This window comes from Enoplosus armatus, chromosome 7 (genome assembly GCF_043641665.1).
Source record: "Enoplosus armatus isolate fEnoArm2 chromosome 7, fEnoArm2.hap1, whole genome shotgun sequence".
In the NCBI taxonomy this organism is placed as follows: Eukaryota; Metazoa; Chordata; class Actinopteri; order Centrarchiformes; family Enoplosidae; genus Enoplosus; species Enoplosus armatus.
In genome coordinates, this window is record NC_092186.1 from 18,431,261 (window position 1) to 18,445,370 (window position 14,110).

The window sequence follows — 14,110 nt, forward strand, 5'->3', positions numbered from 1 at the left end:
TGAACAAAACATAGTCAACATCAAGTATCAGAATTGATTGACAAAAGTTAACTGAAAACAGACAAAGGTTGACACCATCAAGGCATAACAAGTGTGTTACATAGTGTGAAAGTACCTGAGTAATTATGACCCTTGTGTAGTCTTTTATAAGCATGCTGATGAAGCCAGTGTTCATGGAGATTGCATGAATTGTTGGAAATGATATCAGGGTATAGCTGTGTGTTTTTGACCAAAGGAACTACTAAACATCCCAGTGCTGTGTCAACAAAGTGTTCCCATTATTGTTATTTAATGATTCCCGTAGAGCTCTTGACTGTAATTTGCCATGAACCTTTTAATTTCTACCATGCTGTACATGAAAAAGGTGGAAAGCTACTTGACATTACGTGTCACTGCATCAGAGTGGAGACAGTATGAGACTCCAGGATGAATGCTGGCTAGAAGAGACACTAATCTTGATGAACCATTTTTTTTACCTTCTACTCCTCACAGTTGAATTTTTCTTTCCTACTCTGCTACTTCACAGGGTATGATAATAGCAATAATAATGAAAAAGCAGCTCCCTGACCCATTTTATAATGTCAGAGTAGTGAATTATTTATTGGGAACAAAGTTATTTGGTACACAGCAGAGGGAACAAACTGAGTAGATACCGAGGCATCTTTATTTAATATGCACAATATAAATAATACATGTCGAAAATGCATCTGCTTCAATTTATCAAAGCTCCCTCAACAGGGATTCATTGTCATTTAGCATTAGTGGTCGAGGGTAGGCTTTTGTCTTCATTGCCTGTTTCTTATGAAACTCAACGTTCCCTGTGACTGTTTGTTTTTCATATCTTCACTTTGCTGGAACATGCCAGCCAAATTTACTACTGACTGTAAAAGGCTTTAAAGATAATACCCCAAAGCTGAAACAGGGGAATACTATGGATTTATGCTTCAGAACACCATGATGAAAAAGTAGAGGAAGTGTACTATTTATAATCGATGCAAAAGAGCATTCTTTATGTAATACAGAGCAGCTGACTGTATTAACAGTCCATTTCTATTAATTCACCACAAGCAAATCCTTTTTACCCCCAAATCTGGAGAAGGCGAAAGGTTTGAGATTTTGATTGGTGGGCATTAATACCTCGCCACTCAATCAAAATCAAGACTTACCGTTGTGCTCCTGTACCTGAAAAAAACTAATCAAAAATAAGTCCTTCCCGACTCTTTTTGGGTTCCATAACTTTGACGGAGGGTGAAACATTTTTTCGGGCACACAATTACAGGTAAAAGGCGTCTTACAACTGATAAAGTAAAGACATACGGCTTGTTGTGCTACACATTTCCTTCCGAGTGAGTAGGGGAGGGCATTCAAAGACAAAATCATAACATCATAACAGAGAAGAACATTAGTTGGTCAATTATAGTTTTACATTTGGAAGTTTCAGTGCATATGAAATTACATTTGTGGCCAGGCAATACTATCAATGCTAAAAGATTTATATTACTTGGGTAATACTATTCTGCAAAATACATTTTGTGCACATACAGCTGGGCTAGAATGGAAGCAATTATCATTTGTTAAGCTCAACAGTAATGCCACTTAAAGCTGAGCTGCACTGTGCAGACATTTGAGTTAGAATGGGTGGATGTTTTTATTTTAAATTTTTTGGCCTGGCTCTGGGGCCGGGTTGCTCCCTACCTCGCACATAAAGGTTAGCAGGGGACGAGTAGCGCACGCCTTCCACATTAGACGCCACGCACTCGTACTTCCCCTGGTCCGTCTCCTCGCTGTTCTCGATCTGCAAGGCACCTGGGAAATGACAACATCCAACAAAGACAAGAAGGGATGGGGGAGGAGAGAGAAAAAGAGAGAGAGAAAGAAAGCAGAGAGGAAATGATTAGTTGATCTGTCGGTGACAGTGCATGAAGGAGTCCGACAATCTTCTTAATGGAGGACATCTTGAATTTCTCAGGACCATTTTGTCAAGAAGTGTTTCTCTCTGTAAAGCTAATGCGGATTGCCATGGCAAACTGGGTTCTTCTCCAGCCTCAGCCATCCGCAGATAAAAAGAAAATTAAATAAATAAAAATGTGGACTGAATCAGTCACACAAAATTTGTAGCTATGTTGGTGTATGCAACTCGTGTAAGACATGAGATCTCTTCAAAGAAAAGAAAAAAACACCATGAGGACAAAGCAATGATGTAAGTGTGATGAAAGGTAATGGAGTAGGGTGTTGAGATGGTTGCTGTAAACTAGATTAACAATTCGTCCTTTGCATAGCCCTCACTAAGGGAGAGTCTGTGTGTGCTGGGGGAAGAGGGGTCATGGGAAAATATCCAGACATATAGTTCATTCATGTCCAAATGAACACTGGCATGGTGCATAATGCAGCAGCTCAGCTCCTCTGCTGTTAAACAGGTCAAAGATCAGAATAAAGACACACCTAATTCTTACATTATATCTTGTTAACATGTAGGGAGAGAAAAATGTAAAATATATCCATATGAACGGATATACTGGCCACCATTGTTATTGGGTTGTTTAAAATAATTTGAATTCTCTTTTACTTGATATTCATGTGTTTCGTATGAATTACTTCAGTGTGTTCAGATTTGATGTATTCTCTCTCAACTACATCTCTCCTTTTTATTATTCTTTTTCCCCATATTGTCTTATTTTAGGGTGTTATTAAGGGTATTTTAGAGTTTTATATAAACCCCTTAGGGCTTATGTGTTTCAAACAGACATCTCTTTTAGATTTTATCTCTTGTATGTGCAAATAAACTGAACCTAAATGCTTGGTAACAACACTGGAGAAGGGGCGTGGGTGACGGAGGAGGGAGGTGAAACAACGGGCGTCAGATCATTCCTCGTTAGAGCGCTGTTGACGGCACTTCCTGATGATATCATTAGGGCTTCTGGCTGGCTCAGCAGACAGATTGCAGCCCAGGCCTCCCTGACAAACACAGCACCATCGCTCGTTAGCGTTTAGCCAGGAAGCATCAATACAGCAGCCGCTGCCCAGGATGCTTTGTAAAATACCATAACCAACTCCATCACATCAGCAAGCGGCAGGAACACAATGTTGTACAAAGCTACTATTCTGGAACATTGGTCTAATAACGCTTTTCAGCTGTGGCACAAATGAGACCATCGATCCTGCTTAATTATAAAGATTAGTCACGCTTCTACCCTGGCCACGGACTAATACTCTAAGAGTATTTTACACCTTGGAGTCAGTACAAAGATATCCACTCTTAAAAAAATAAAGCTACAACAATCTATACTCCCTTTCCCTCTCTTCAGTTCCCTCTACAGCTCAGATCATCCTCATCCCCCAGATGGACCCGTTCCTGGCACATAGCTTATGAACCAAATGAAAATATCTACCTGCAGAGTGCAGGTGGCGGTGGAGTCTTCGCTCTGCGATTATGCAGGGATCTGATTTGGATGTGTTTGATGTGTGCTTGGAACAGCAAATGCCAGCCCGGTGGCAGGTGGGTTGGAATGTACTCAGAAGCCTAGTGCCTCGACACCAGGGAGACCACAAAGTAAGGACTGTGTGAAGTTCAACTCCAGGTGGACGGTTCCAGAAAGCTCTGCCAGCGGCTCCTCAGCCTTGGTCCCTGTGCTAAATTATAGAATCTTTGGAAGGCTGAAGTTGAAGTTGGTACAATTTTTTCAATGCTTCATAAATAGTAACCCTAAGCTTGTGGTGGGCCAAAGCCCCCATTTTGTTGACTGTTACCAAAGAGCTAAATCAGAAGAAATATTCTATACGTCATATTTTTTAATTTCATGTGTGCCAACTGCTAAGGGTCCGCAGGTCCAAATGCTTCCAACAAATACAAATGTCTTTATCTGAAAATAATATTTAACAAATGTCATCTGAAGGTCAACAAAACACAACCACCAACATGCGGATGGGTGACAGATAATGAGCCAAACAAAATTAATTGAGAGCCAATTAAAACCCACATTGGCTGCTGTGAATTGTACCTCCTGGCAAAAGAGAGAGAGCAAGAAGGAGAGAAAAACAGAACAGAGAGTCTTTGAAGGGATAGATAGAGTTTCATCTGTTCCTCGCCATCTTTGGTGGTGGCTTCTCACTCGGTGGTATTATCCATTGTTTCCAAGCCCCTATTGGCTTCATTACATATTCCAGCTATTATTCAGTGGAGCTGTGAAGAACACATGAAGACTCCTGCTGGTGAACACAGAGAGGTAATGTAAAAAGGAAGAAAAAGGCAGGGAGGAGACGCAAGAAGGAGAGGTAGGGGGGAGAGGCAAATGTGGAGGAACAAAGAGAGAGAAGGAGGAATGGAGATTTATTCTTATTCCTATATCTCATTTCTTATTTGTCTTAAACTTGTCTATTATTATTCTGTCTCAAAATTGACTCTTGTAACGAGCACAGACATTATTCTTACCCTCGTGAAAATCAGGGTAAGTTAATATTTATCTTAAACCAGATTAACATTGGAAAATGAATAACAAAAACAAAAGAAAAGATTAATTGTATTGTATTTTATCATATTCACTGGACACAATTAGATCTGCATGAACAAATGTTTGATGAAGGACGCCCTGTGGAAGAGCTGGAGAAGGTGAGCAAGAGGAAAGGTAAGAGAGAGAGGGGGAGTGCATAAGAGACATCACAACTTCATTCTATTTTGAGATGCTTTAAGCTGCTCTCTCCGTTAGATTTGCACATAGAGAGGCGATATCCCACTGGTGTAATATGTGTTGTGCCACACTGTGCGAGTTCCATATCTGTCCATATCTGCCCATTTTGTCATTTGCACTCTCCTATATCATGTTTTCTTCTAATCCCAGCTTTGTCTTTTGTAAACCACAAAAGAAGTTAATTTGAATGAATCCATTTCATTCATATAATTAATGATCTCTGTAACTATATAAATGATAAAATGTAATTATTTTTTTGGGTGAACAGGCAGTCAGTTTAAAGCCTGATAATATTGGCATTTAAAGACAACAGACCTCTATGGCCTTTTAACATACAAATCCAAACGAACCCTCTTTGATGTCCTATCTCCAGCAGCAGCATGGACGGGCATGAGCGCACGCAAAACAAACTCCACCTTTGAAAACCCTTGTCACTAGCATGTGTCTCTTCCCTACCATTTCCTTTTGTCTTTTTTTAAAATGACTGCTCTCTGTGTTTTGCATAATTACGCTCTGTCTACCCTGCCAGCCTGTGGCTCACCAGAGCGCGAGTGGCCATTGGCATTTTTTTCTTTTATCAGGAAAAGAGGAAACACAAGGAATGAAATAAATGCTGTAAATTATCTTTAACAAGCACAATAAAAACCACACACCCAGTCTGCTCACACTATGAGCGTTTACTGATAAAGACTTGCCTAGCGACAAAAAGCAATTTATAGTGTCGCTCACAAAATGGCCGTACTGTGCTTATGTGCATCCTATATGGAGCCTAATGGCATGTCTTCCCTGTCTCCAGCTATAAAGTCTCATCACAAACACAACGATTGTAAAAACTACCACAGACCATTTTGTTTTCCTTTCTCTTTTTTTTTGATTTCAGGAAACATGAAAAAGTGTTAATGACAGTTGACTATGCTGCTTGCCAAGAGATGGTATGATGACAAGCATGGCTAGCTTTACTTTATATGATATCAGTACAGTTTGACTGTGTTGACATATTGTTTGAGACAGAAAACTCCAAAAAAGACTTTCATGTGGGTACAAATATGACCTCTGCATGTACAGCAGTACTAAAGTGACAGTAACGGCAGAAATGATTGTTGTTTGAAATATTCTTTCATACAACTTGTAGTACTTTCATATGAAAAGTACATTTTATTACATTCCATTGTAAGTATTTAACTTCAACTGTGAGAGTGACCTGCAATTACTGAGCAAGCACTACTTTACTTACTACTTAATCTTGTTCAAGGACACTCAAAAAGGACACATGAATGTTGAAGGACATAATGTGAGCTGTTGTGGGCATTGAACCCAAGATCTGAGGATCCAGGACAGTCTCTCAATCCACTTACAGTCCACACTGACCATCCGTAAAACCCCAGGAAGTACCGCCCCTGCTGAGTAATAATTCATGTTTTTCTGGGTCAGATGAGAAAAGATTGGTGCCATTTATTTATTTCTGTCTCATTCCATGATATATGCTGCACCATTAGGACCCAAAAGAAGAAAAACAGTGGCTACAATTCAAGCAAATAAAGTCCCTGATAATGATATCACCTCCACGTGGACCAATTAGTCTCCATCTCTGTCAAAGTGACCCTTCCTGCACACTCACAACCTCCAATCTCCACTGCTACCCACTCCTGGCTATCTTGCAGCATGTTCACTGCCTTCATCCATTCGATAAAGAAGGCTGTAATGGGCAGTGGGTCTGGGACATTTGTCCCAGCCGTGACAGCTGCCCTGGTTAACAGCGCTGCATGCCGCAGGCTGATCTGAGCGGAGCGCTGAGGTGCCAAGGTGTGATAACAAAGAAGACTGCCTGGACAGAGTTCAATAAATACATGGCCAATTCAGATTCTGAAACAGACATTCTTGTACCAAAGCTATTTAGAGCAAATACTTTGTCCCAGTAGTCTTCAGTATATTAAAATTTCACCATTTTCTTGCCAAAATATTGCAAGGATTTAGATTTCTCTTGAAGGCAGGGCTGTCAATGATAAGGGACAATGAGATGTTTCACTACACTTAAACTAAAAAACAAGTTCCTTGCCCTTTCTGTAGCTGTAGGCTAATAGGAAATATGAATATTGACAAACCCATATATGGATCTAGTGATAGTCTTGGTTGTTGTGGACAGGGGAAAGACAAGGGCAGAAGGAAAAAGCATTAGGGTGGGGAAGAAACTGAAATGTGGGAAAAGGAGGACAAAAAGACAGACAGAGAGGGGTGGAAAGAGAGTCTCATTTAAGAGAGGTGCAGCGTATTATAGAGAGACAGAGAGAGAAAGAGCAAAACAATGAGAGAGGGTTGGGTGGAAGAGTTGAAGAGACAGACAAGCACAGAAAAACAGAAGGACAGATGAGGGGATAAAAGAAAAGCAAGGAGGGGCCAGCATGGATGATTAATTTCAGAGAGTGCCTGATGCTCTGGTCTGCCCACCCCTGTCGCTGCTTTGTAGCAGCTTTGCCATGTGTACCCCCCAGTCCCATTTGTGTAATTCAATTAGTGTGCTCCAGCGGGCCTTGATTGATTTGTTTAGGCGATCAACAAAACGGCTGGCCAAGTCTCACTCTTTCTTTCCCTCCCTCTTGCTCCTTCTGCATCACACTCAGCCCTGCCGGTGGCACACTGTTCTTTTCATCATTTTATCTCTCGTTTTCAGTTCATGTCTCTCATTAGTCCCTCATTTCTCATCTCCTCTCCTGTCGTTTTCTCTCTATCCTCTCATCCCAACACTGCTCACTAAAGCTCTACTACAGTGCAATTAAAACCCCAAATTAGCACCTTACTGTATAAATGGATACACACTAAAAATAATAACCTTTCCAGTACACGAATTAAACTCACTGACATGCACAGAAGAGTACAAGACTCAATACCTTGAGTGCACTTACTGATTCAAGAGGAATAGTTACAAAAATATTTATTACTAAAAAATAGATTTTGATTCACTGTCATAAAACAAAAACAAACAAACAAACAGATTACAACTGCATGTTTAAAGATACACTCCACTATTGAGAAATGTTGTCAGGACACTATGTTTGTATGTATTTTCACGTATATGTATATACATCGAGCCAAGTAGTATCCCACTGGCAGGTGTATTTCAGAGTTTTGATACAGCTGGTTCAACAGGGTTCCATACAACAACTCAGTTGTTACATATTGCAGTTGTGAATCCACATAATCACACGATAGAGAAGACAAATATGGAAACGCTCCTTTCTCTCCGTCTCCCTTTCCTTTTGTCTGTAGCCTGGCTGTCACTTGGGCACGCTCTACCACCACCCCAAGGTCATTACACTGTGATCGCACCTGCATGAGGCCCCACGTGTGATGCCATTGTTGTCAGTGCCCATCTGGTGGCTTGTAACGCTCCCATGGAATCAGTAATGAAGCAGGTAGGGAGTCCAGCTACCTTTCTACCTATCGCTTACCTCTAGGCCAGCACCTGGTAAGCTTTGTATAGAAGCGTTAATGCAGATTTTACAGTTTGGGAATTGGCTCTTATGAGTAAAAGGCCATGACGCTGCTTCCGTGACACACATGTGATTTCCGTGAGACCGGCAATCGCTGTCTACTCTTCATCCCTCCTCTATTTTCTGTTTTAATCTCTTCACTCTCCTTAATGTTCACTCTTTTCCTGGCGTGGAAGAGTCAATGAAAATCTACATTGGTGTGGACATGCACCCATGCAAGCAAACCATTTTGTGTCCTTCTCAGACACCTTGATCTCAATTACATTTGCATCTCTCTCCAATATCCTATGGTATTCATTTTCTCTCTACATAAGCACCATACACTCCTGAAATGGAGACATCATAAGTCCTGTTTGCTTTTGTTTATGAGACCTTATTCAAACAAAGCACAGCAGGGAGGGCTGGGTTTGGTTATGTTGGTCTTGAGTGAGGGCTTTAAAGGAGTAAATGGTCTGAATGTAGTCTAAAACATCAGATGTTCATGAATATGTTTGACAACGTGCTAGTGTTTAGAGATTCGTGTCATGTATGGCTTATATGAAATGATTGAGGATGGAGGTCCTTAATCTTAATGTAGGACCTCTATTGTCAATGACTCACCCCCTTTGCTGTACCAAACTGTAAATGTGAAACTAAAAGCATTTATCCTGTCCCTATGAGCGTGGGGACATACATGGCAAACTAAGATATTCACTTACCTGCTCAGCCTGTGAAACAAAAGCATCTTACAACAAACACACTGAATCAACTGGGAGAGAATTGTTCAGCAACAAAGCCTGGCGGAACAAGTGAAAGTTAAATTGTTCGGGGAAATGAAAAAAATGAAGAGAGAGGAATAATTATTTGACAAAGCTACCATATAATTCATCAGTCACACTGCTGTCATTCCCTTTCCCCCCTCGATATCCTCCTGTTCATCTTCTGACATTTCAAAGAGCTGGTTTTGGTATGGTAAAAGGATGTACATGTTGCCATTCTTGAAACGGAAGCCATTACACCCAGCAGCATCCCCAGTTTTGCCTTTATAAGTTGCTGTGCCGCAGAGTAACAGGGAGGGAATTAATCAAATGCTTTTCCCCTGACATACCACATGTATCCTAGGCCTCATGAAAATGAGGGGGTTGTATTAACATACATAATGTCGCTATTGCTCTGATGGTGAACAGAAAGATGAGGAGGATATCAAAGCAGAGAAGGAGACAGAAGAACTGGCGTTGCTTAGATTGTGTTGAACAGTTTGCAGTATTAAATGCCCTGGCCTTATCAACAAATAAGGCCACCATCGCCCAGCCCGCGACTTCCCATCACCAATCCCCCACCCTGCAGCCCCATGTCCATGTCCAAACAATTTAAATGTCAGAGGAATAAAGCAAACAAACCACCTCGTAATAACCCTCACAATCCCTCCCCTCTGCTTTCAACCTTCCCAATCCAGTATCATAACCAGCTGGCAACACAATTTGAATTGCTCAGTAGTTTCCTGACACCGATGATGTGGAGGAGATAGTAGGACGGCACAAACACAGAACGTCCACAGAGGTGGAGAAACAGCACACAGATGATGACATGGGGCATGGGAGTGTGAAACACTTATGATCACGTTCACAAACAGTGTGTACAGAGCACACAGAAAATACATGAAGTTAGTGGATATAGAAACGTTTGTCATTTTTAAGAGGAAAAGCCCACTTGATATCCCCCCTATTAAGTCAGTTGGGTGGAGTTAGGAGAGGTTATGTCTGGTTTAGTGTCAGTTAAATTCTTTCTTTGCCCCCTTTCATTGTGTTGGGTTAACATCTTACCTCGAATCGGGGTACCCTCTGGAGGAGACACAAAAACGAAGACACAACATCAGTTTAGTTCAACGTTAATGTTAGTAGTAGTAAGAAGAGTTATTTGGGTTGGAGGGTGGATCATTGGAACTAGATTATCAAACCATTAGGTAATCTCTTAGAGGGTTTTCAGAGATGGGTTTGAGTTTTTCATAGAAAAAAAACAATTCCTCTCATTGCTGGTTTCACAAAGGAATGAGGAGCTTTATATTGGCTGGCACACTCCATTACCTCATCATTGTCTCTTTTTCACCCCTCCTTGCCTTAGACATATTAAGAGAGGAGCCACAATGATTCATTGGCTCTATTTCTTGGCATGTATTTTATCATGGCTGCAACTCGAGGTGATAGGGCAGAGCAAGAGACCTTAAGTTGACATGAATCGCTCCAGTGGCAAAAGCCCTTTCCCAGCCAACTGAACTTGAATAAGAGGTCAGTAAAACAAGTTAGAGGTGCCACTATTCTATAGCCGGTATCTACATTAGTATGGAACAAACTTGCTGAGGGAGGTGGAGTCCCCACTGAACAAGAATTTCAGGCTGTACCTTCAGGCAACCACAAGTTAAAACAGATTGAAGTTCTTATTTATCCTGCAAGTCATAAACCTGCTTAACTGTGACAGATAGACTCTTCACCTCAAGCTTCATCCCTCCTCCCTCCTCGGTCATTCAATCTCCTGGCTCTTTCCATTGTTTCATTTCACTGAGAGTTGTATGTTTCTCTATTCTTTGTTTATTGTGAGTTTGTATTGTGTTACATGCCTGACTGTAAGCCAAATGTCCCATTAGGGACAATAAAAGATTGAGCTTATCCAGTCAGCGGCTGGTGGGCTTTTAAATGTTGCTCGAGTTGTTGCTGTGATGTAAAATGCATCCCTTATAGGCAGAGCTTTGGGTGTGAGTAGGGAAGCCAGCTTAAGTTCAACCCCCTCTCTGCCAAGCATTAAACTGTCTTCTGCTCTTAGCTTTTTTTCTCCGTTCAATGTTTTCCAACCATTTTTCCAAACTCTTTTTTCTTTTCTTACTTTTCTCTAAATCTAAGGATGACTCATGGCAACAATGTGCCCTTGGCAATCCCTTGAGAGTGCCAGCAGGGCGGCACCAACCGGGAGGTGCCCTACTTAGCATAGATGGCCTGCAGGCACAGAGCTGAGGGTCAAGGGTGCGCACTGCCCATTGAGTACTACAGGCCTGGCCTGTGTGTGTGCATGCATTCATTCAAGTTGCACACAATAACATGTGCCGGCCCTCCTACCAACTAGCTGAACCAACGAAACAATACCTTGCATCCATCCACCCATTAGCAGCAAGCTAGGCAAGGTTGTCCAGACGTCCCTCTCCCAGCAATATTTTCCAGCCCCTCCTGGGGGATCCTGAGGTGTTCCCAAGCCAGATGAGATATACAATCTATCCAGGGTGTTCTGGGTCTACCCCTGGGTCACCAGTTGGATGTGCCCAGAAAACCTCTAAAGGAAGGCGCCCAGGAGGCACCCTGATCAGATGCAAAGGAGCAACGGCTCTACTCGATACACGATACTTCTGGATATCTGAGCTCCTTGCCCTATCTCTACGGGTGAGCACAGCCATGCTATGGGGGAAACTAATTTTGGCCGCTTTTATCCACGATCTCACTATCCAAAACGCATGACCATAGGTGAGGGTTGGAATGTAAAATGACTGGCAAATCAAAAGCTTTGCCTTCAGGCTAAGCTGTCTCTTTACCACAATGGTCTGGTACAACGCCTACGTTGCTCATGACCAATCTGCCTGTCGATCTCCTCAACACTACCTTCTTCAGTTAAAAAATAAAATAAAATCAAGGGAACCTGGTGTTTAAGATGTAAAGTGGTGCCAGCAATTTCCATGTCCTATACAGTACATTAAGGGGTGTGGGTGGCTAGGTACTAGAGATGACATTTTCAATACCTTCTGGTCAGATTGTTGTTGCAGCTCTGCATACAGAGGCGTCCTTTGTGATACCAGCAGGTAGGAGGCAATCACTGAGTTTGAAGTTCTGCCTGGTTTGCAATGTGCCTAGATGGAGTCATTTCCTTTCTTTATTGTTTCTGTACAGTGTGTTGCACTGTGATTATTTATGAATCTTAAAATATGTCAGTAATTATAAACCATTATAGACATATCTTTTAGTGATATATGTAATATATGTATACAGTTAGATATGTTATTACACTGTATGTTCATACTCTGAAAGTGTGCATTTGATGCCATTACCCATACAGTAATTTAAAAGTATTTAATTCTATAATTTAATTCATTTTTAGAAATTTGGAAGTGGGAAATGTCTTTAAGTGTTCAGATTATTTCTAAGAAACATTCAAAGAGATTGTTATTCTTGACTATTTCACATTTGCAAGGTTTACGTATTCTGTAAACCCACCCGAAAGGATAACCTTCCTTCAATATCCATAAACAGTGCACTACATGCACAGATTTGCTTTGATAGTTGAGAGTCATTGAAAAACCAGGCAAAACAACAGGGACATTTTAATCATTTCTGATGATTTTAGAGACCACATAATCATAGGTAATCACAAGACAAAGGACAAAGGACAGGTTACATTGTTATAGAGTTAGAGTTTGATTAGAGGCTGCAGAAGCTGTTGGTTTATTTTGCTTTAGCTGTGATGAAATTTTAGTTGGGGGTTAAGGGGTTACTAGTTAAAGGTTAGGTGAGGTTAAGGTCAAAGTTAGGTTAAGGTTAGGATAAGGTTAAGGTTAATAAAGCAGGTTTATAAAGGGAAAGGCCATCACATGTGGACCATATAAAGGACTGAGTGACAAAAGAGGGACAGAAAATGAGAGGAAAGTAATGAGGAGGATGAGGGATAACAGATAGAGGTTGTTCAGCTCGAAGGCAGTGGTTCCACACAAAATACAAAAAAATTAAAAGGAAATGAGTTACCTAGGTCATTGGAACTTTTGAATAATAAAACATCATGAAGAGATAAAAATAAAACTTAGCTAAGGATCTGACCAGGCAGGCTTGGTCTGGAGTGGCCAGCCTGTATTCAATTACAATGGCAAATCCACCTGTATTACGGGCATGCAACCTAATGGCCATAAGCTCCCCTTCTAAGCTTTGGTCAGCCAGAGGTTGATCAGCTTAGGGTGACAATGACCTAAATATACCTCAACAGGCCGCTGACCTCCTCGCATTATCAAATGCGGCATTATTTGCTCCACAGAACACCCCATCTGTTTTGTTAAACAACCCTCTGAATATATTAAAAATATTATTGAAGGATGTAGTCTGGCCAGAGGCAATCTGGCCAGAGATGTTGCCCATCTGCGTGTGAGACGGATGGGGTTGCGTGATTGGCCAAGTGTCAAAGACTGACCACCCTCCAGAGGGCGTCTGGCTGACCTTCTCATCACCACAGACACCCGTCTGGGATCCTGGTGGTGTCGCAGCAGGGAAAATCTGGCTGTTGTTACCACATCTGCAGAGGTCCAAGGCACTCCCTGCAGAGCAGCTTTGATGTCAACAAATGTGAGCGTTTTCTTGCACATTTTAGATTATGTGCAATTGAACTCAGCATGATTCACATTGGAATGTGCATAAATCTGTGTGTGTAGGGGAGTCATCCAATGCCAAGTCAGGATTTTAACCCTTTATATTGAAAAAGGACCTTAATCTTTAAGAATATGTACTGCGCCCTATCTTCTCACTGTCTCCCTGGCCTCTGGTTAATCTGTTCTGGCTGACAAGGCAGTGAAGGCCTGGGGTCTGCAGCCACAGGGACTTGGGGAGAAATGTCAGGCTCCCTCCACACCTCTAGAGGAGCTCCTCAGGGGACCCTTACGCAAATATCACTGCCCCGCCAGCACAGCATGGTCTGGCACATAAGGAATCAGTCAGCTAGCTAGTCAGCTCTCGAGCAAACAAGAGCGGGATGCTCTATCTTTCAGTTCATATTATCAAAATTGTTATCATTATGTTGTCTTTTGTTTTAGGTAGAAATAATTCAGATCAGTATGTGAATTTCAACATCACGCAGAGTGAATGTCACATGAGAAAGATGGGGGATTCATTTGCAGGGGCTGGAGGCTGAGTATGTTTTTGAAATCGTGTTTGCCAACCCACT

At 41.6% G+C, this 14,110-nt stretch overlaps 1 protein-coding gene across 1 annotated transcript in view; it reads right to left on the reverse strand.

Moving 5' to 3' along the window:
• Positions 1–14,110, reverse strand: part of ptprsa (protein tyrosine phosphatase receptor type Sa) — a 127,451-nt gene that overhangs the window by 70,034 nt on the left and 43,307 nt on the right. The window contains exons 7-8 of the mRNA XM_070908940.1: positions 9,976–9,993; positions 1,696–1,806 (exon numbers count right to left, since the gene is read on the reverse strand). Of these exons, the coding sequence (XP_070765041.1) occupies positions 1,696–1,806; positions 9,976–9,993 (129 nt within the window). The remainder of the gene's footprint in view (positions 1–1,695; positions 1,807–9,975; positions 9,994–14,110) is intronic.